We start from the raw sequence: 22,977 nt of genomic DNA, 5'->3' as shown, positions 1-22,977 counted from the left end.
ATGGGGAATACAGGAGACAGAGGACCATGTCAGTTGATACTGTGCTGATACATTCATTAGAACCAGGCTAAAATTCTACAGAGCAAATGAAATTATTTCAAATAGGAAAAAGAAGAGAGGGGGAGGTAAAACTATATATCAAAAGATTTTTAGAGACATAGCAACCAAATGTAACATATGGACCTTGTTTTGGTCCTGATTTAAACCACCCAACTGTTTTTAAATTGAAACAGGGAATATGAATACTGACTAGATACTTGTTGATACTAAGAATTTTACTGTTAATTTTTGGTGTAATAATATTATTGTGGTTATGTTCTTTTTTAAAGTATCTATATTTAGAGATACATTTCAAGGATTTATTACTGAAGTAATAAGATATCTTGAGTTTGCTTCAAAATAATCCAGTAATATAGAGAATATAATGTAGAATAAAGATGTCAATGAAATAAGTTTGACCACATGTTCACTTTCTTGTTGAAGCTGGTTAAATACAAAGAGTGTTTGTTATACTGTTTTTTACTGTATATATTTTAAATGTTGCATAACAGTTTTTAAAATGTTAGGTGATTCAGATCTTAATTTTCTGACTGAAATTGCATTTTAAAAATTAACCATAATTTCAATGTTTATAAGATTAGTATGGTTGTATTTCTTACAATCCAAGTGATAAATATTCTTTTTGAAAATTTAAATAAATACCATTTATTAGCTCTAACTTTTACAATGTAGAGATTATAAATTTACATAATATGCTCCACATACCATGTAATACCTTTCCTATCAATGATGTTCACTCATGGCAATGAATGGGACAGTTAGAAAAAAGAGGGAAAGAAAGATTAAGTCAGTCAACCTGTCCTCTGTTATGTTGTAAATTGTCATTTCTTTTTGGATTCATGTTTCTTAAAAGAAGCCTGGACATTAAAGCCAGAAATTTAAGGCAGTCTTGACCAAGCACTTACCTTTTCTGTTTGCCTTGAAGGGTACCTGTTCAACTCCTGATCAGTGTTTATGGATCACGCACTGTTTATCAAGAATGCTGTTTCAAGAGACTTTACCCTGTCTCTCCATGATCATTATCATCATTCCTTCTTATTCATCCTGTTAGGCTTTTTTCTGCTTCATTCCCCTACAGCAGTAGTTAGGAACATGCGGGTGATAGAGAAGAGTAGGAAACCAGAGTGGTGGGTAAGGGGATATGGAACGAATTAGGGATCCATGAGAGTTTTCAGAGGGATTTAAAGCATTCTAGAAGCACTTTTCTAGGATCCAGATGTCTTACTACATAGAAACATAGTATATGCTGTGTAGAATATTTTCTTTTTCCTTATGGGTCCACTGTTTTTCCAGGATAGTTATTAATAATCCTGAGTCTGTGGACTGTCCCACATGTGAATTCATTCCTCCTTCTGCACTAAAACAGCTATTCATGTTGCTTGTCCATGAATCAAGAGCTGAAAATGCTGTTACAGAGAGAAACCTTTCTTTTTCAAAAAGTTAAGCAGAAATTTAACAAGTATATTATGCTCTCTCTTTTCACACTTATAATTAAATTTATTAAATTTTTACTGTTTATAAAAATTAAAAATCTTTACTCAACCAATCAGTAGACAGAAAGTGAATACCATTCTTTAGACACACACCAGATTTGATAGTACATTTACATGAGTAGCAAAGAACTCTCTGTGTAAATGACTGGGGGAATAAATGTTTAATTACAAATTTAGGCTTAAAATTCCTTTTAAGTAAATTTTTACATAGGCTTTTCAAAGCACTTAAAATATGAAATAATGTACTAAATTAAATTGTATGCATCAAATAAAACTATTTGTAATTATGAATTTCAAGGATTTTGTATCCCAGCGTGTCTGTTACTATAGACCGCTACAGCTTAGTCCTATGTTAATGCTGTGCCCCGTCTCACATGGAACAAATAGAAAAACAGGGCCCTTTTCTTGCTCCTTACCAGCATCTGCTTTATTTACAAGTATAAGATGTAGATGCTTTTATGCAGTTCTAGCAGAAAATAGTATGTTTATATGCCCTTTCTTCTTTATTTTAATTTTTTTAAATTTCCTTTCTATTTCTTCACCCTTGGAAGGTTTTAGAAGAATAGAAATGAGGGAGGCAACAGCATTTTGTAGACCAGGGACACAAATAGTTCCCAGTAGCCCCTCTGTTTCAAGGCCAAATCTTTGCCCAAATAGGATCCTAGGTTTGTGGCGGGATATTTAGGAAGAGAGTCTGTTGTTGTGTTTAGCCATTTTACTCTTTTCATCTCAGTTGCTTTCATCCTTTCAAATGTCACTTGAAATATTAGAAAACCTTCCTATTCTGATTTCTACTTTGTCTAGTTGGAACACCTGTTGTGGGATGGGCATAAACAGAAGTCATGTTTCCTGTATAATTTATAGGGATACCAGAGGGAACTGTTTATCTCATTTTTGTCTAGTACTACGTCCTTTTTGATCTTCCCTTTCCCATATGATCTTCTGAATCTTTTATTCATAGATTCAAAGAACTAACACAAAATGCTTTTGTCAAAGAATATTTAACATCTTCTGAAATTTGTTCACCTCTAGTCCCTATGAAGCTTACTTGAACTGTATTTCCTGTTCCTTTCATGTTTTTGCTGTGCATCAAATAAGCAATTTTCCCTTCAGGAGGCTGGTCATGATATTGTTTATTTAAATCTTAACTTTCCCTGGAATGCGTTTTAGACAGCTGTTATAGGGATCCAAAAATATATAGTAGAGTAGCACAAAGGAAAAGTAGAATGAAGAACTGAGAAAACAAGTATGAAAACAAAATAGGGCCATGAATAAGACCAAACATGTTCACCACAATAGCTGGGCATACATTTTACTCAAACTTGGTAGCAGCCAATGTAAACCAAGAGTGGACTTTTATTCCACATTTTGCTGTCCTTGTTGCTCATGACTTTGTAAAGACTAAAATTGTAGAAGCACATTCTGAGCATGGCCAAGTTCTTCAGGTAAAGTGTCACTGAGGGAAATATGAGTCTGACTCTAGGCCCTTGACCTTTTCTGCCTTCCAAGAGGTATCAGGTCTGCCTTCCTATAGCCATCTTGTTTGCTCATTCTATTGGTCACACCAGTGGTTGGGTTTGGAGTGGAGATGGATTGACGCAGAGCCTCACTAGTGGAAGGCAACTCAAGCCTCATGCCCTGTTGCTGGTGGGTCAGGAACAGCTATAGCCTACATGAAGGGTGTCATTTTTAATTCAAGTGCTCTTGCTTTTCTGTAACCTCGATGTCGCCCTCAGATCCTATAAATAATTATGAAAAGAAGCCCTTTGTCCTGTCTCATTTGTTATGCCTTGCTTAGTTCAAACTATAGGCATGTACCATTTTCAGGGGCAAGGTCATAACACATAAAAATAAATAAACTACAGTTAGGGACCTGTTGTCACATTTTCACTTTTCCTGGCTGCTGAGATCTTGGGAATAGCCTTAGGAAGAGAGGGGACTAATGGCCATTCTGATGAAAAGCCAGGAAGAATTAATTAGTGGCCCTTTCTTCGGAAGAAAGAAATCAGTCTCCATCCAACAGAGAATTGCCCAGGATCTGACAGCATGGTAAAGAGAGACTTGGTCAGTGAAAAACCAGGAATTTGGAGGAAGAGATTTTGTTTTGTTTTTGTTTTCATTGAGATTGATTGTGAATGGACACTAAGTAAATTTGGAAGGGGTTTCAAAAAATATAGTTAAATACTAAGGAGGATTGCTTTCAGAGTATTTTTGCTAAGAAATCATTACTGCCTGGATTCATGATTTTTCAGACTAGGGTCCTGAGAGCCCCTCCGAGGTGGTAGTGAATGTGGTGGTGGAAATATTTCTTTGCCTTCCAACTCCCCCGTCCTTCAGCTGGGCAAAGCAGTTCACTTTCACTGTCTTCACCTGTCGACCTTCCTGTCTTCACCTTACTGAACTAGCTTAGTGCAATGATGAAGAGCTATCCAAACTTGTTTTGGGAAGAATAATCATGATATATTGTTTAATTTCGTGTAACTGCTCTATTTGTTCTGACATTAAGACATAGAGCATAAGTCTCTAGTGTAAAGAATTTATTTCCTGGGCAATCCTTATCTGACTAAAAGAAACAGATAAAGGCCCTGTTTCCCAAACAGGAAAAACAAAACTGGTTGTAACCTGACAGTTACCTATTAGTAAGTGATATGAGTTTTCAGAACATCAGAAGACAGGTTATAGCATTAGAGAACCCTCTATTCCATCTTAGTCTTCTAGATCCTACTTCTCACCATGCTTATTATAAATATAAAATGAACTCACGGACATTCTTGTTGAGGGTCAGGGTAAAGAGAAATCTGACCTGCCCACAGGTGAATGCTTGGTCTTAATAAGACCAGGGACTTCCATAGGAATTATATTCAAAAAGCAGCATTCTCAGCTTAAATTCACGAGCACTCAAGAAAGCTAAAGCACAGAATGCATTTAACCTAGCTAAGAACGCACAAGAAACTAATGGAATATTTTACAAATGCATTAAGAGACAGAGCAAAGTTTTAAATGTGCTAATTAAAACAGAAGCCAAAGCAATGTTAGATAGACATAAAAATCTTAAAGTATGTTGTATCTCCTGATCATAATTGAAGATTTCATTTAATTATAATTAATGACGATAAAGAAATTTAAGTGTTTGACAGAATGTGTTATTCAGTTAAGGTAGTTTGTTTTAAATTTATCCTGTAACATTCTTAAGTAGAGACAAACTTAAGAATCATTAGTAGTTTTTTTGCCGTATGTCCTTGGGGAGGGGAAAAAAATCCCAGATGCATAATGGGAAATACAGAGTGACAGGGAACTATGGAGCCCAGTTCACATAACTAAGAGGATTCTGCAATAATTCTTTAAAAAGCAGTTTGTAATGCCTAGAGGATAACAAAGTGTTAAGTAATTGCAATGTGAACTCATTGCCAAAAAATAAAAACACAAAATGAGTTTACCTATTTTTTTTTTAACTTAGAAGTAGACCTTGGAATTGACTAAAAAGTAGACTTAACTAGAACTTCTCACAATAGATTTAGAATCCAGAAAGCCTATACATTTGCTAATGGAGTAACTTTGATTAGTGGAAAAATAAAGCCCACCAATGGCACAAGAAAAGGTGAAACATAAGTTATAAAATGAGCAAATCACAAATTGAAAGTAAGACAATAACGAATTGGTGGAGAAAGAGAGAAATGCAGTTTGGAACTTATGTCCTGAAGCCACTGAGATTCCATCTGTAAATGTGGGCGTTTTTAAACTCTAATTCAAGAATTAATATCTACAGAAATACAGACGTGTGGAACTTAGGATCAGAGCTCAAAATGGTAAAACTGAGAAAAAACTGAGGAGTGAAACGTCAAGGAAAGGCCACAATGTACAAATTTTTTTTTAAATTTTTCTTAGTAAAGATTAATATACATCTGATTCATGTATTAATTACATCTATTTAATAGAAGAACACTTAAGAATAATTTAGAGAATATTGTATACCAGGCACAGTGGCTCATGCCTGTAATCCCAGCCTGGGCAATGAAATGAGACCTTGTCTCTTTAAAAAAAAAAAAAAAATGAAAAGAATATTGTAATATTGTAAAAAAAAACTATGGTGTGACAGTGAAAATAGATCAGGTAACGCTACTCATTTGAGATGGTTTAAACAGCCATTAAAGAGATCATCTGTCATGACACAGAGGGGGAGAAATGTCAGATTTCTTACACATGTAGCATATTATTTTGGTGGTCTCCCAAACTGGCTTATTCTCAACCCCTTACAGTTTTTGAGCTGTGGAAATCAAGGTGCAGTCTAGACTATGGCGTATAGTTCATATTGTCCCATACCTGTCTCACTGGAGACTTCGTGTTCAAATTCCTACCTGGGTGCTCCCAGTACCAGTTGACCTTCTTTTCATAGATGAGTATAAGGAGAGTTAGGTCTTGGTTTCTGTTTTTAAAAGTTGCTTCACACTTTTGTTTGTGATAGATATGTGAATGTCTCTTTAGTCATCATAGTGCTGGGCCCTGTGACATTGACATCAGAGTCCTCTCTTGTAGACTGCTCTTCTCACCATGTATTCCCAGCCTCTAACAATGGCTGACACTCAATAAATCATCAACAGATATTTGTTGAATGAATCCATGTGATATATGCAGTAAACATCTTTTCTATAAGATACAGAGTTCAAATCGGGAGGAATCTGTCTCTTTTGTAGAATGATTGAAACAGTTTCTAAAATTATGTAGCATTAATCTTTAAAACAACAACCCAAAGAGTTAAGATCAGCTATCATATATTTAAGCATCCTACTCAATGCCAGTTCCTGGTTAGATGCAGGTAGAATTAGTATACTATCTTTACTCTCAAGAAGGCTGCAGTCTGGTAGTAGAAACAGGTAGGTAAACAAATACTATGGTTACAATGTGAAAAGTGCAAAAATAGAGATAAATTATGGGGTACATTCACGATAAAAAGGGGGAGGTGACCAACTCTCCTCAAGGTAATTCTGGAAGGATGATTGTTGGTCACCAGAGAGAAGGCTATAGATGGTACATAGTCCAGACAGTGGGACACACCCATGCTCCATTCGTAAATAAAACAATTTGTAGGATAATTTGAGTTATCCCTTCTAATTAATACTGAGTAAAATTTAATTTGTTATTGGCTACGGTTTATTTTTTCAGCTATTAATGAGTTATATATAAATATACATGTATGTGTAAAATTTCTTGACACAATTATTTTTGTTTATTTATTGTTTTGAAACAGGGTCTCACTCTGTTGCCCAGGCTGGAGTGTGGTGGCATGATCACAGCTCACTGCAGCCTTGCTTGCCTTGAGCCTTGCTCTCAGGCTCAGGCAATCTTCCCACCTCAGCCTCCCAAGTAGCTGAGACTAAAGGCGCATGTCACCATGCCCGGCTATTTTTTTTTTTAAACTTTTTTGTAGAGATAGGGTCTCACTTTGTTGCCCCGGCTGGTCTCAAACACCTGGGCTAAGCAATTCTCCCACCTTAGCCTCCCAGAGTGGTGGGATTACAGGCATGAGCCACTGTGCCAAGCCTGATTTTTTTTAAATAAAGCAGTAAATTTTGCAATTTGACCATATTCTAATTTCAGGCTAAGAACTGGTTCTTTTTCAGGAAGGAGTAACCCTTGGATCTTGTCCTAATTCAATATATCTTGCTAAGAGACTACTAACAGTAGCTTGTGTATACTTTTGATAAAATGAGCCCTACCTAGACCTGAAAGAAGGTGAGGGAAATGGCATGGCAGAATTACCATGTGGCTCCATCCAGTTCTCTATTGTCCCCTCTCCTAGCGTTTACGTACTGGTATCCACTAAAGCAGGCTTGCTCACATCAGACAGAGGAACCAGGAGAAAATTGGGTACCAACTTAAGTAAAACATTTTTTAAAAATATTCCTGTTATTATAGAAGGTGATACAAAGTGAAGGTAAACTTTAGAGCATCCTGTTTCATGGGTATATAAACAAGTTATGTGGTACCTGCATGTGCCATTCTAGAATTTGAGTAATTCTGAAAGAATTTCCAGACTCTATTCCTGCATGTTCTACCCTAAAAATAGCAGTGGAAGTGTGAAACAGTATGGTGTGTGAGGCAACTGCAAGCAGTTAGAAATGCTTCAAATGTAGGTTTGTGTGGGAAAGGGCACACTAGGAGGAGCCAGGTGGTGCAGGGCCTTCTGTGCTATCTGAGATGTTTGCATTTTATCCTGTATGGATCTGTTGTGCATTAGCAGCAGAAGAATGACATCAGAGGTGAGTGTTTGAAAAAAATCACAGTAGTAGCAGCATGGAAGAGAGCCTGGCAGGATGAGAAATTAAAGCCAGTAAGACCAGTTAGGAGAGAGACTGAAAGAATGACCCAGCTAAAAGAAGATAAGAGGATAAAGGCCAGAACAGTGTCAGTGGTAGTAGAGATGAATTCAAAATGAGTGATAGCCATGTGTCAGATACTGCCTTAGGCTCTGGCCATTGTCTATAAACAAGGCCGTCTCCCATACCCTCATGGAGGTTACACACTAGTGGGAAGAACAAACAGTAAAATTACTCCCTGCTGTTCAGTTAGAGTGACTGAAGGTGGGAATCACTAAACAGGAGTCAGTTTAGAGGGAAATAATTTTAATACATTGAATCTGAGCTGTATTATATATCCAGTATGCAGTTGGAAATAGTCTACAGTTATGAGTCTTGGGCCCTTTTTAGAGGGTTAGTTTGTCTTTGTTAGTTTTAGGATAACATCAGTCAGGATTTTTGGTTGCAAACAATAGAATCTTCTCTGGCTTATGTAAGCAGAAAAGCAACTTTTTAAGAGCTATTGGGTGTCAACTCATGGAGTCTCTAGGAAGGCCAGGGAGCCAGAATCTGAATCTGGGTTTCCAGGAGCAGTGCCTACTGCCACCACTGTATCTACCACAAATGCTTAGGATCACCCTATCTCCACATGTGGCTTCTTGTGGACTCTCTCTCACTGGCCCGCCCTCTGGCTGCAGGGGATTATGAGCAGGTAATTTTCTGACTCCTAATATGGGAAACAGCAAAATAAGGAGAATTTTCAAAGATATTGCACAGCCATCGATGTCCAACAAAGATATTTTTGCCTCCATTTGCATCTGAATGAAAAAAATTAATTTCAGGAGTGTGTGGAATTTTATAGTGATCTACAGTATATTTCATGTAATATTATGATGAAGGCACATTGTCTTCCTGTAAACAAAACTGATTTTTCACATTAAAATGAACCATTTTGTTAATTTGGTAATAAATTTGCTTTTGATTGATGTTCACTATCTGACTGGATGGCCCCAAGGTTATTAGTGAATTTCATTCTAAATGATTGTTATTAAGTTATTAACATATTAAATTATGAATATATCTTCCCATTGAAACAAAGTTATCATGGCTGACTCAGTTCCTGTATGTATTTTAAAATGTGTTTCACATTCCAGTGGAAGCTCCTAGAACGCAAGCTGCTTGGCATCTTCAGAAGAGAAGTGAAAGGGAACCGGGATGGAGTCATTTGTGGGCACAGTGCCTACAGACACATTGTAGACATTCAATAAAAGTTGGGGAAGTGTTTCTAGGAATAGATGGTTGGAGGGAGAGGAGGAAATAAGCCTATGTTTCTAACATGAAGCTGCCTGTGATTGTTCTAATAAACATGAGTTTATTAGAACAATTGCATTCGGTGGTTTAAAACAGCATTTCAAAATTCCATCTGTTTTGTTGTCCAATCCCTGAGTCCCAAAGTAGTGAACAATTTGAGAGTCGTTTGAAGTGAGTAATTCAAAAAGAAAATAGGCTGTTATGAATAACATATAATGACCAGTTATTTCTCAGAATTATAGAAGTTTGTGTGAAAGTAGTTGGGCTGAACAGATGATCTTCAATGTATACCATGGAACTTTTTATTTATTTTTAATTTTCATTATTAGGTTGTTTTTCTAATGATTTATATAATGTACCTTAAATAGAGGAGGGAATATTATTGAGGCTTCCCATTGCCTTCACCTATTATATTTTGGTAACCAAAGGTCCTTTCAGCAGCAAAAATGCTGTTTGCTTGATTGTTACACAACGAGGCTACTGCAACTTCCTACCTAGACTCAGGGAGAATAAGTTGACCTGCTTATACTAGGTAATACCTGGTAATTTATATAATCCTGACCTTTCAAAACATTAAAGAACTTGATTTTTTCACAATTTAATTAAGCATCTGCTGTGTGCCTGGCAAATGCTAGGCACTTGGTATAAAGAGATGAGCAAAACAACCATAGCCCTTGCCCCATTTGAGCAATTAGCTGGAATTATATTCTGTGACTTACAATTTTGAGGATAAAAAGTCTTGTATTTCATTAAAGTTGATATAAGTTTCAAACTCAGAAGACAAAACTTTCTTAATATTCCCGAGAAACTTGAGGTATACTAAACATTTCTGGATGGCAGTTTGATTTACCATGTATTTTAATATTGACATAAAATATGATCCTTTTGAGGGAACAGTTGGGTAATATCAATCTCAGTGCTTAGAAAACTAATTTAGATAATAGAATTAAATAACAAAAACAGATTGAGGAGAAATTGAAATTCAGTGTGCAGAACCACTTTTGGAGTCACAAGACAGTGATGGCCTATGCTTAGGAGCAAGACAAATGTCTCATTACTGATATTTGACCAAGTTTTCACTTTTTCCTATCAGTCCATTTTGAAATCAGCTAAGAGTGTTTCAGATAAAGGAACATCACAGAGCCCTGGAGGAGATTAGCATTAACTGATTGACTCCACTTGCTGGGAGAAGGTCCCCCTGCTTGCAGTTCGTTCAAAGTCCTGGAATGTGAACTACTGCACCTGTGATGGAGAAAAGGCAAATCACACACAAAATTGAAGTTCAGGGAGTTTCTGTGGAATCTAGGGTTTTCAACCAGCAAGTTTCATAACCACATAATGACTTGGGGAAAGTATCCAGGGGGTAATAAGAACTTGAAATCTCAGAAATACAGCACTAAAAGGACGATTCTTCCCCCGCTCCAAGTGCTTTATTTTACAGAATGTTTCCTTAAGCCCAGAGTCACACTCCTTTTTCTATAAATTTAATAAGCACTCAAAAATACCATGAATATATGTCCTTTTTCTGGTTTTTTAAAAGGAAAAAAGGTACAAATGATTAAAAAGAAAAAAAATGTAATGGCTGTACTCATGGATATAACTGCTAGCACATTGGTTTTTATTTTTCTAGACTTCTAGTCATATTGTCTATGTGTCTGTGTGTGTTTAATGCAAAAATGGGATCACAAGCTGTTCTGCCAGGTAGCACAGTGATAAAGTGCACGAGTTTGGAATCTGACCAGAAGTCCTGGGTGTGGTTCCAGCTCTTCGAGTTACCAGCATATGTTTCTTTGTCTGTAAGATAACAATAAGGGTGTACCTATTCACAAGATTGTGATAAATAACATAAAGGAGATCATACGAGAAACCCTTCATCTAGCATTTAATAAATGCTTAATAATCCATTCTGTTGTTCCTGTATTCTGCCACACTGTCCCTGTAACACCATGATTTCCTGTTTTGATTGGGGCAAGAGAGGTGGCAAGCGGGGAGGCACTGATATGTTTTTATTCACAAATTTTTTAAATGCACACTCTAATAACCAAGGAAAATACATAGCTGTCACTTTATCCTGGCTTATAGGACCTTATATTTTTGATATGAAGTTCTGTGTTTTAAATTTTATAAGGCAATATTCAATTCAAAAGTGGCCTCAGTAATTTTTGTCTCTGTTCTAATTGCCACTTTTGAAAATACGCAAAATAAACTGTTTAACAGCCTTTTTGGTTCCTTTTCATATATATGATACATATGTAGTTTTCATATTATCACAAAAAAACTGTAGTACATCATGTAAGTACTGTGAATATCATACAGTTCTGCTGTCTTGTCTTCTTCAAGTAGAATTTTATGTCATTTTATAATTTGCCTTAATTTCCAAATAGAAACAGTTTTTGTCCCAATTTTAAATACTATCTAAAAATTAACTTAGATAAGTTTAAATTTTATTTAAGGTTTTTATGCTTTTGTATAATTTAATATGGAAATTAAATGTTAATATGCAAAACAGGTCCTAAGCTAAATTTTATGACAAAATAAATAAATGTTTCATTTTTTTCCTTCTTTTTCTTTAGCTCAACTGAGAAGTCATTTCCTTGGAGATCAACAGGTATGGTTTTTATTATATAAAAGTTATGTTTGATAAACACAAATTACATGATAAACTTACTATCTCTTGGTGAAATAATCCAAGCAAAGCCTTTAATAGTGACAATATTGAGCTACGTTGCTTTGGAATAGTAGTTCTTAATATGCTTAAGTTTTTAGTATAATTGAGTAAATTTGTGTATGTCAACTGTAATGAAAAAGCATTGAACAGCAAGCAGCATTTTTAATATCTACCCCATATCTGAAAGTTTCCATTTCCCTCATAAGAAAACACAGGGCTGACTTCAAAAAAGTTATTATATAATCAAGAAAGCTGCTAATTATACAAGTTGGGTCTTTCACTGTGTTTATCATACTCAGAGAAAAGTTGCTTGAAGTTTTCATTTTTTTAATGTATCCACATGTAGAATATCTAGTAGCTTCTAACATAATGTGGTAGCTTTTCATGTAGTCTATCTTTCCTTTTTAACCTAAATTAACCACATAGGGTGAATTACATTAAGGAGACTGTCTGCCACTTACACAAATCGTTGATGTCTTCATACTCAGCCTTCACTCAATAAATGTTTATTGAGTATTCACATAATGTACCGGGTGCCGTGCACATTGCTGGGCAGAGTGATGGGCATAACACACACTTGTCCCTGTCCCCTTCCCCCATGGAGCTTACATTGTAAGCAGTAATGTGAACAATGTTGTAACGCTGGAATAGGCATTGACATGTAAATACTTTGGCCCTTTTCAAACAAGAATTGAGGAAGACTTAGATGACCAAATGCCCAGTATCTGAGTTTATCTAAACCTGGTGCCAGGATTCTGGTGTTCCTTATAGCGCATACAAGGCACTTGGCTGTCATACAAAGAAGTTCTTTCCCCCAGAAAAATAGTGTTAACTCAAACTGTTGATGAGGCAGAAACATGTGAAAGGCTACCTAACAATAAGACTTCTAAACAACAGTTTAACACAAGGCAAGACACGCCATGAAATAATATGTGGTTAACTGCCAGGTATGTATTGTGTGGGAAATACTGATATAAGTAGACAACCCACATCCAAGATGGCAGAGGAGATGGTCCTGCAGCCTTGGGCTTGATGGGCGGCTCTGGAGAGGGCATTGTCACTGGGCAAGAGAAGAGACAACACAAGTGTCACGGGAAGGGAACATTTAAAACTGGTTTGGGAGGTGATAAGACGTGCAAAGGCTAGAAGGCTGAATTGGCTGAAATTACAGAGATCTGTAAGTTCCAGGGACTTTATACTGTCTCCATGGTCATGGGGAGACACTGAAAATCCTTGAAGCAAAATGTCATATTATTTGAACATTTCTCAGAAGAAACAGCAGGCTGTGAACTGGTGGGAGGAAAAATTAGTGACAAGATAGACCAATTGAAAGCTTATTGCAGAATTTGGCGTGTGAGATCATCTAGGCAATTCATAAGGATTTAGAGGCTGGTGTGGTTGTCAGGTGGGTAGGCAATAACTGTGAGGTTTTGCGTTTGGGAGGATGGTACAGTTAATTAGGAGTGTCAAAATGGAGAGCCAGTTTTAGTGTGGGTGCTCTGGACCACAGTGTGAGATGTGTTGGATTTGAGATGATTAAAGGGCAGCAAGTGACACCACTCAATAAGCATTTAGAAATGTGATTACTAGAGAAAGCCTTTATTCAAATGTGAAGAAAACACTTGTGATAAACCAATAGGTCCATGCATATTAATGCTTTATTATGTGGTTCAGACATGTGGGCCAGAGTGCTGTGGATAAGGGACAACTGAGTTAGAGAAAGCATGCCTGAAACCTAGGAGAGCAGCCTATGCCAGGAGAAAGCTGCTGCTGCTTATTCTTGGGAGGTAATGAGAGAATGATCTGAAATCTGACCAAGGCGGACAGAGGGAGTCAGGTGAGATGCGGTGTTATTTCCCCCACTTTGTCACAGGATTTAAGGTCGTTACTGAGAGCTGGAGCCATGTCTGCTCTGTTCAGTGAAGTATTCCAAGGGCCTTGTGGATGGTAGACCCTAGGTAATTCACCACCTGAGCGAATGAATACTGCATACATGAATGAATAGTAAATGCCGCTTTACACGTCCTAGGTATATTTCGTGTGCATATATTAGCTTCACAACCAAATTCTAAGCTCTTGCAAAGTGTCTCTTTTTTCTCTCCTACTTCATGCCTAGAAAATGCCCAACCTTTAGAAGGTATTAAAAGTATACCTAATGAGAAAATGAGGTGAATATTTTCACTTAGTAACAAAATCTATATTTTGAAAAAATATATGCACAAGGAAGTTATGTTTTTAAAAATGACAAGAACTATTTTCGATTCATAACTTGACTCACAATGCCTTAAAACCTTTATAGCCTAACAGGACGTTAGTACAGTATTTCAGGTTTGTCTTTTTTATGGCAAATTTGGCACACATGCATGTGAACTTAATTTTTTTTTGTTTCTCTTAACAGCCTTTTCTTTCTTTATGTATAATAAACAAATTTCTTTATTATAATAGCTTTATTGAGAGATAATTCATACTATATAGTTTACCCATTTTAAGAATACTCTTAAATTTTTTTTAGTATATTCTGAGTTGTGCATCCATCACCACAATTTTAGAACATTTTCATCATCCCTAAAAGAAACCATGTGCCAGTTAGCAGTCACGCCATTTTACCCCCAAACTTACCAGTCTTAGGCAACCACTAATCTATTCTACTTTCTTTCCTTATGGATTTGCCTATTCTAGACATTTCAGTTGAATAGAATCATACATGTGGTCCTTGTGGCTTGTTCCTTTCACTTGGCATGATTTTTTCAAGGTTCATCCTTATCGTAACATGTAACAGTAGTTTATTCCTTTTTATGGCTGAATAATATTTATTCATTCATCAGTTGGTGGACATTTAGGTCTTCCTACTTTTGGCTATTATGAATAATGCTTTTATGACCATTTGTATAAAAGTTTTGAATATATGTTTTCAATTCTCTGAAGTATAAACCTATTAGTGGAATTGCTAGGTCACATGGTAACTCTGTGTTTAACCCGTTAAGCAACTACCAGATTATTTTCCAGAGTGGCTGTACCATTTAACATTTCCACTAGTTAAAAATAACAGTTCTGCAGGAGAATGGCATGAACCCGAGAGGCAGAGCCTGCAGTGAGCGGAGATAGCACCACTGCACTCCAGCCTGGGTGACAGAGCGAGACTCCATCTCAAAAAAAAGATAATAATAACAGTTCTGATTTCTCCACATCCTCTCAAACAACATATTATTATCTTTTTGATTATAGCCATCCTAGTGGGTGTGAAGTAATATCTCATTGTGGTTTTGAGTTAAATTTCCCTGACAGCTAATACTCCTTTTTTGGGGGGAGAGGAAGTTAATTTTTAGTTTTAGTTATTCAGGCAGTGGTGAATAATACAGAGCTTGTTGTATTTTAACCTTACCAACTGCCTTCATCTCAACTTTCTTTTTTACTTTGTAAATATAATTTTTCTTCTGATTCTAAATGTAATATATACTCATCAAAAGATATTTGGAAAATATTTAAAAAGTGGATAAAATTACTTACAATCAAGCTCATCACTTAGCCTTTCTGTGCATTTGTGTATTACATACAGTTTTTTTACTTTTTGACAGAAATGGAGAACATACTGTATATGCAGTTACATTTGCCAGTTTTTTTCATGTAATACAAAATTCTTCAAATTCATCTTTAAGACTACATAATTAATTTCTGAAATAAATAAACACTTGTCTAGCATGTAATTGTTAATGTTTAAAGCAAACATCCTTGCCCTCTTAAGAACTTCAGGTTTAATGAAGGTGAACTATAGTGGAGATGTATAACTATATTCACTTACAGTTGGGGCATAGGGGAATTCTGTAAGGGAAAATCATAAGTATATACATATTTACCCATATCTCTAGTATCGGACATTCAGGTTTTTTCTTATTTTTTACTATTTTAAATAACAGTGTGGTAACCATCCCTGTATATAAAATTGTATTGGCACCTTTGATTTGCCTTAGGCTAGAATTTCAGGAAGAAAATTATTTAAAGTACATGAGTATTTTAATGCTTTTGCTATATGTAACCAAGTTGCTTTCCTGAAAGATTGTATTAATTTTCCCTCTCTCCGGGTGTATGGGATTGATCTTCTCATATTGCCACATTAGTGTCATCATTCGTATTTCTAATTATCTAGAGAATATAGAAGTACAATATAGATTGCCCTTTTCTTTTCTATTGGAGAATTAGTGTTTGATGGATAAGAGTTCTTTGTAACCCAAGGATAATAGGTGTATTTATTAGCCAGGGTTCAGCTGGGAAAACAGAACTCATACCAGGTAGTTCAACATATGGAATTTGATACAGAAAATGTACAGTTATGAAAGTGTGGGTTGGAATATTTGAGTGATTAAATGGGATGATGAAGCACCCAAGAGATTATGATACCAGGAAGCTGCTATCATCCCTAGGACTGCAGAGGCAACGGGGTAGGTAGGTGGTTTTGTCAGCGTCCTAGAGCTGGAGCAGTGGGAGGGGCTTCGGACGGAGAGATTTCCAGCATTAGGTGGAACCAGGAGGGAGATGCCACCCCTGCCAGAAATGTTGCTTAAAACAGAGCCAGAGAACTACCCTGATTTCCCCATGCAGTTTTTCTCCTAACCCTCACCAGTCTGTACACTGGCTGAACTGAGCTGGAGAGGGCAGTTGTAGATTTTTAATTACCAAAAGCCAAGCAGACACTGCATATAATCATGTGTTGATTTACAGTCTAGAGAGAATGAGTTTAGATTATGAAGACGCATTATAGTGGATGAAATACCAATGGCCTTGGCATCCTTTCTACCCCTCCCCCATTGCTTGAGTCATTTGACTGCCATCTTCAGGGTTTTTATCATGGCCAAGTAACAAATATAAGAGTACAAAAAGACAGAAAAAACCAATACGACCTATTTGATAGCATAACAGGGTGACTATAGTGAGTAATTTAATTGTACATTTCAAAATAACAAAAGTGTGATTAGATTGTTTATAACGCAAAGGATAAATGCTTAAGGGGATAGATACACTATTCTCCATGATGTGATTATTATGCATTGCATGCCTGTATCAAAACACTTAATATACCTTATAAACATATATACCTTCAATGTACCCACAAAAATTTAAAATTAAAAAATTAAGAGAAAACCATATATACTATTATGTGCTTAGTATTTTCCCTTAAAGTTTTCAAATCTTTTTTTAACTTTTCTAGTAGGCTGTGCAGTCAGCTGTTAAATATAAATATATATATAGTACACAAATGTATTAAATGATTTAAATTGAAGACATAATAATTAAATGTTGTCCAAATAGCTCCTCAAGTACTCAAGTACTTTAGTGTTAGGCAGATACTAATTCAGTGGCTAATCTCCCCTCACCACAGGTGTGTTCATAATTCATACTTAATAACTGCATAGTTCCTTATTTTTCTCAGAGCACACTCTTGCCTAAAACTCATATTAAAGCCTAGTAGTTACATTTACTAATGTTTTTTTCCTTTGAGGAGAAGGAGGAAGGATATTAACTTCTAAACACAGCAATCACAACTGGTATTTACTTTCTAATATTTTAACTGTATAATGTTGTGGTTTTACTTAAGTTTACACACTTTTCAGCCATATTTATGACATTTAAATTGTAACCATGGCAATAAGCTGTAGTTAGAAGAGTAGAAAATTGAAAATTTATGAATAAAGTAGTAAAATCTTATTTTCTTTTCCTTTTTTTTTTTTTTTTGAGACGGAGTCTTGCTCTGTTGCCAAAACCAAAGTTCAGTGGCGCCATCTTGGCTCACTGCAATGGCCACCTCCTGGGTTCAAGAGATTCTCCTCTCTCTGCCTCCCGAGTAGCTGGGATTACAAGCATGCACCACCATGCCCCGCTAATTTTTGTATTTTTTTTTTTTTTATTACGGACAGGGTTTTGCCATATTGGCCAGGCTGGTCTTAAATTCCTAACCTCGGGTGATCCGCCCAACTCTGCCTCCCAAAGTGCTGGGATTACAGGCATGAGCCACTGCGCTGGCCCGTATTTCCTTTTCTAGTAACTGTAGATGCTATTTATAACTTTGAGTATATACTACTAATTGGGATAAAACAGCAGTGTTGCTGCTGCTTTTTCTATAAATTTTGACAATTGTTTTTTTCTTTGCTGCTTTGACTGCAAAGATACTGAAGATAGTATGAAAATCATCTATCTTAGAATTAGGCCGTCCTACTCAGAATAAACGAGGAGTGGCTTAAATGTGAAAAATATTTAAAAGACCTTCAGTCCACTTAGTCTGTGGCTGGGTCTTGACAAAAGCAACATCTTTATTCGTTTTTTGGTTTCCTATACAAAATTTCACAAAAGGATTTAGGATTGAAGGTCCTCATTTATCCTCATTTATTTTTATACTTTGCATGTTTACTTGCAGACACTTTCTCTACCTTTTCTCTTAAGTTTTACAAATTTGACTTGAAAAGCTTAGCTCTTTAAAAGCCTTTCAGCAATAGGTGGATTGTTAGAGATGCAATGGTTTGATCACTGCTTAGGAGCGATCCCTGCCTACTCAGGTGTTTTCAGGATGTTATATTCTGTTGAAATGTGGTAAACTAGAACCAGCCTTTGAATTGGATTTTTAAATAGCTAACCTACTGCAGCATCATTTTCTAATGAAGAGCTTAGGATGCCCTAGGCAGAAAAGATTTTCATTTCACTTTCATTTCATTCGATTCAGGAGACTCTAGCTTGCTTGTTTGTGTGTTTATTGTTGGGGGGCGGGGGGCGGAAGTTAAGGAGGGTAGGACATTTGAAAACAAAAAGCCCAAGTTTCTGAAGTATGGGAGCTGAGAGAGATACTACCCAAAGAACGAGGAAGAGCTGCCCATTCTGCCAAACATTTTTATTTTCTCAGGTCTTTAAACTTCTTCCCTAGAAGTAATAAAGTTGTTTTGGAGCATTTATGCTTTATTATTATCTTGATTATTGCCCTTTCTCTTCATTATTCTGTACTCTTTAGCTTACCAGTGTTACATATTTGCATTCTAAAAATATAAATGCACATCTTTTATGTTTTTTTATGAGGAGCAGTTTATGTTTCAGCTTTGTCTTTTCTTGCATGTCTTATAACCTTGTGTATTCTGCTAAAACAGTTCCGAGGGAATGTTATGTTAGTGCTCCCTTCTGTTTCCATAATATTAGTGTGTCAGTTTTTCCATTGTTCACTGCTTCACATCTCTAAATATACAATCTCTGTGTGCCATCAAAATTTGAGGTAGCTTGTAAAAATATATACAATACAATAAAAAATAAACATCAAAATCGCAGAAAATATATACTAGAATAATAGGTAAAGGGTGATGAAAGTGGGAAGCATATATAATCATAATTCTTCATGAGTGAAAATACTATACAGAATCTTTTTCTTTAAATCCTTTGAATGTACCTCTTTTTTAAGAAAAACACCAACTCAATAAAAATAGCTACACACAGTATATGCTACCCATCAGAAAGAATCTATAGGTTGAAGCCATGGATTGAAGTTTTTTTGTCAAAACAGTCATTGGTTGTTACTTAGGTCCCCCAGTCACATTCCGTGAAGTGAATTTTGCTACAAGTCACAATATCACAGTTTTTCTGTTTGAGAGAAAAAAAAATTACTAGAGTTTAGGTGGTTGCCAACTTGAGTAGATCTGTGTAAAATCCAAGGGAGGAGAATCGGCCTCAGAATCCAGCCTCCCTCCGCCCCAGCTCTTCCTAGCACATTAGACCAGGAGCAGCCCGTCTTACAGGGCTGGAATGTGCTGCTCTGTCCCCACCAGCCAGCCAGCCACGCTCATTCTTTTTAACACTGCTGTGTTCCTAGAAAAAGAAAGTGTTCGAGAAATTGATGGATGTTACGTAGGTGATAAAGAATTGGTACTCATGCGTAAGAAATTAGAGGCCAAAAAAGATTGGAATCTCTACCAAAACAACAAGTGAGAGAAATTTTCTGGTTGACTCAGAAGGCACTGAGGGGTTAATAGATTCGGGTGAACAGGAGAGAAAATAGTAACAATTCTATGCAGTTAGGAGTTTTGACGTTTGACAGTGAATATGGGAGGGAAGAAAAAAGACCATAGTCAAATAGGAAGTTTAAAACTGATTCTATAACTTCACAGTGCTACATTCATTTATTGTGTAACAGGTATTGAAGTGGTATGATTTTAACATACTATTCATTTAAATCATTACTGTGTGAAATACTGGCATTAGTTAACATTTACTACTAAATTTAAGACTGTAGGAGCTAGGCTGTGCATTTTGTTTGTGTATTTAAATTTTGTTTCTAAAATGTATGGATACAAGTTTCTTCCACTGGGATGAGCTTTAAAAAATAAAAATAAAAAACCATCAATACTGAAGATAAATGACAAATGAGAAAGTAGTCCTAAGTCAATTTATCTTTTCTTTTTTCCTCCATCTGGTGCAAATAATTTACAACACAAAAATTCATCGGCACATCGTGAGATAAGAAGTTCACTTAAATTGAAACACTTTATGCCTCAGTAGAAATGTACTGAATTTATAAAGGAGATACAGTAGGAAGTGAGTGTTGTATTGTACATGTTCATAAACAAAATATTAGATCAGCAATCATGTATAAAGGACTATTATTGAGGATTTTGGATGCCATCATTTATTATAGCCATAAACTTTACAAATGACAAAACTTTATCATATATTTCTTCCTGTTTCTCTTCTAAATATAAGGATGATAAGAATTTCTTTTAAAATCAGCTGTAGAGTACAAGTTTCTCTCCCTTATTTTCTACAGGCCCATTTTAGCCACACAGTCTTGACTGCCTTCTTACCAACTGCAGTGCTATAGCTTCCTGATTGCCACTATAAAAGCTCTTCTCAACTTACTGTTTTAAGATGAAAATAAGATATGCTTCTTTAAAAAAAAAAAAAAAAAGTCTTGAAGAGTCTGAGTAAAAGGTAGAAATTTCCTTCTTTCCAACACATTCCCATACCATGACCAGCACACCTACACAACTGCACACAGACACACACACACACACAAAACGTATAGGAAAAAATCTGGAATAATGAAACACCCCAGACTGTTAACTGTGTTTGTATGTCTGTCTAAGTATCCACACACATTTGAGTTGTTTGTTTTGGTTTAACACAAATGAAGATACACTCTACATTATTCTGTGACTTTTAAGTTTTTCCCCTAACATTACAAAGTAATGGATGTGTTTCTGTGTCAGTATATAAAGCCCTATTTCTTTTTAATGGCTAAATAGTATCCATCGTTTGAAAATTTATATAACCAGTTTCTTGTCAGTGAACATTTTGTTTTTTCCAGTTTTGTACTTTGACAGACAATGGCAAAGATTCTTTCTGCACATGTATGAGTGTCTCTGACAGGATTTCTGTAACTGAAACTTCCTGGACAAGGGTGTATACATTTTAATTTTGACAAATATTGTGAATTTGCCCACCAGAAAGCTTAACAATTTATGCTGCTACTAATAGCACCTGGTAGTCCTATCTATACTTACTATGTTACCAGAGTACAGGAATGTAAATCTTCATGATTATTTAAAATTTTAATAAGTTACTAGGCTTTAACAAAAACATTTGTTTCAAATTTCTCTATATCATAAAACTTAGGAACAGATTGAACAAAGTAAGATAATTTTTAAATATCATTATTAACTATTCATTAAATCATAACACTCCATGGAAACTTGAGCATATCCCTGACCATCATGTTAATTAACTCGTTCTCATGGAGATTGGAGATCAGCATGACCTTAGAATTTAGTAAAAGTGTCATACTGTTTCCTGTCAGTTTGGCTTTCTTCTGTCTTCATAGCTGGCTCAAAATGATCAGATACATTTTTCTGTCATGAAAAATGCAACAACCACTACCAAATCAAGCAAAAAACAAACTTTTAAAAAGTCACCATTGGATATAATTGTGGGTGCCAACATCTCACTCCAGAGGTTCCTACACACAGCTGCACTTCAGAGTCACTGCGGAGCTACTAAAATCTTGACGCCCAGGCATCACCCCCACACAATTTAGTTCAAAAGTCTCAGTTGGGAACCAGGTGTCAGTGGGGTTTAACGAGTCCCCAGGTGACTCCAGTGTGCACAGTTTGAGAACCACTGCTTTATTCTAAAACCTAGTCATTAAAGAGAAGAATTAGAAATTTATCCTGCCTGTCCTGTTCATATTTCAGGATAAGTAAATAATCCTAGCTATTATGTAAAATATTCCAAAAGAATTCCTGCTGATAAATGTAGAAAGAATAACAAAATTAGAAAAATCACTAGTTTGCAAGCCCTAATGAAATAATTCAAGCAAAGATTGTCAATGGATGCTAAAACCTCTTAAGTTCCCAACCCTAGCTGCACAGTAGAATCAACCTGGGAGTTTTTTAAAATTCCAGTATTCAGAATACAGCTTAGACTGATTGAATTGGAATCTCTGAATGTGGGACTTGGACAGCAGTAATGTTAAAATTCCACCCAATTTTCAACCCAGGTGATTGCATTGTGCAACCAAGTTTGAGAACCATTGTATTAGGAGACAGGTTGGTGGTAAACTTGACAGGATTAGGCTGCCACTACCTGCATTGCCTGATAGATCTTAGCAACCCTGAAAGTTGTAATATGAAAGGTGTGATGTACATGGCACCATTCATAAAGTAGGCTACCCACAAAGGCTTGACTCGAAAGCTTTTAGCTGTAACCTTCTGCTTAAAGAAATAGTGTATTTAGAGGAATAAGTAAATGACATGAGAAAGCCATCAGATAAATTCAGGATGTGGAACAACTTAAAAGTGTATTGCTGCAGTTTCCTCAGTGCATCAAAAACATGAAAATGAAGGAATGGGTGCTCCTTTCTAAATTGAAGGACTTAAATAACAATTGTACTCAAATGCAATCAGTAACCTTATTTCAGCTTAACGAGTACAAGCCAACTGAAGAAACACATTTCCAAGACATCTGAAAAATTTGAATTTGAACTCACTATATGGCATTATGGAATAATTATGGTTTTATGAAGTCCTTATTTTATAGAGATACAAACGGAAGTATTTAGAGTTGAAATGATCCGATGTGAGAGATTCGTTTTGAAATTCTGTAACAAAGGAAAAAGATAATGGAAAAAAGTGTG

The 22,977-nt window shown here is 35.9% G+C and overlaps 1 protein-coding gene across 16 annotated transcripts in view; it reads left to right on the top strand.

Annotated features, from left to right (window-relative positions):
• PKP4 (plakophilin 4) overlaps window positions 1-22,977 on the top strand; it is a 227,894-nt gene that overhangs the window by 137,901 nt on the left and 67,016 nt on the right. For all 16 annotated transcript variants that reach the window (XM_032755648.2, XM_032755646.2, XM_032755651.2 and 13 more), the window contains one exon: window positions 11,731-11,765. In XM_032755648.2, the coding sequence (XP_032611539.1) occupies window positions 11,731-11,765 (35 nt within the window). The remainder of the gene's footprint in view (window positions 1-11,730; window positions 11,766-22,977) is intronic.

Source organism: Hylobates moloch, unplaced genomic scaffold (genome assembly GCF_009828535.3).
Source record: "Hylobates moloch isolate HMO894 unplaced genomic scaffold, HMol_V3 SCAFFOLD_1, whole genome shotgun sequence".
Taxonomy (NCBI): domain Eukaryota; kingdom Metazoa; phylum Chordata; class Mammalia; order Primates; family Hylobatidae; genus Hylobates; species Hylobates moloch.
The sequence above is the reverse complement of the archived record's forward strand: the minus strand, read 5'-3'. Positions and strand labels throughout refer to the sequence as shown.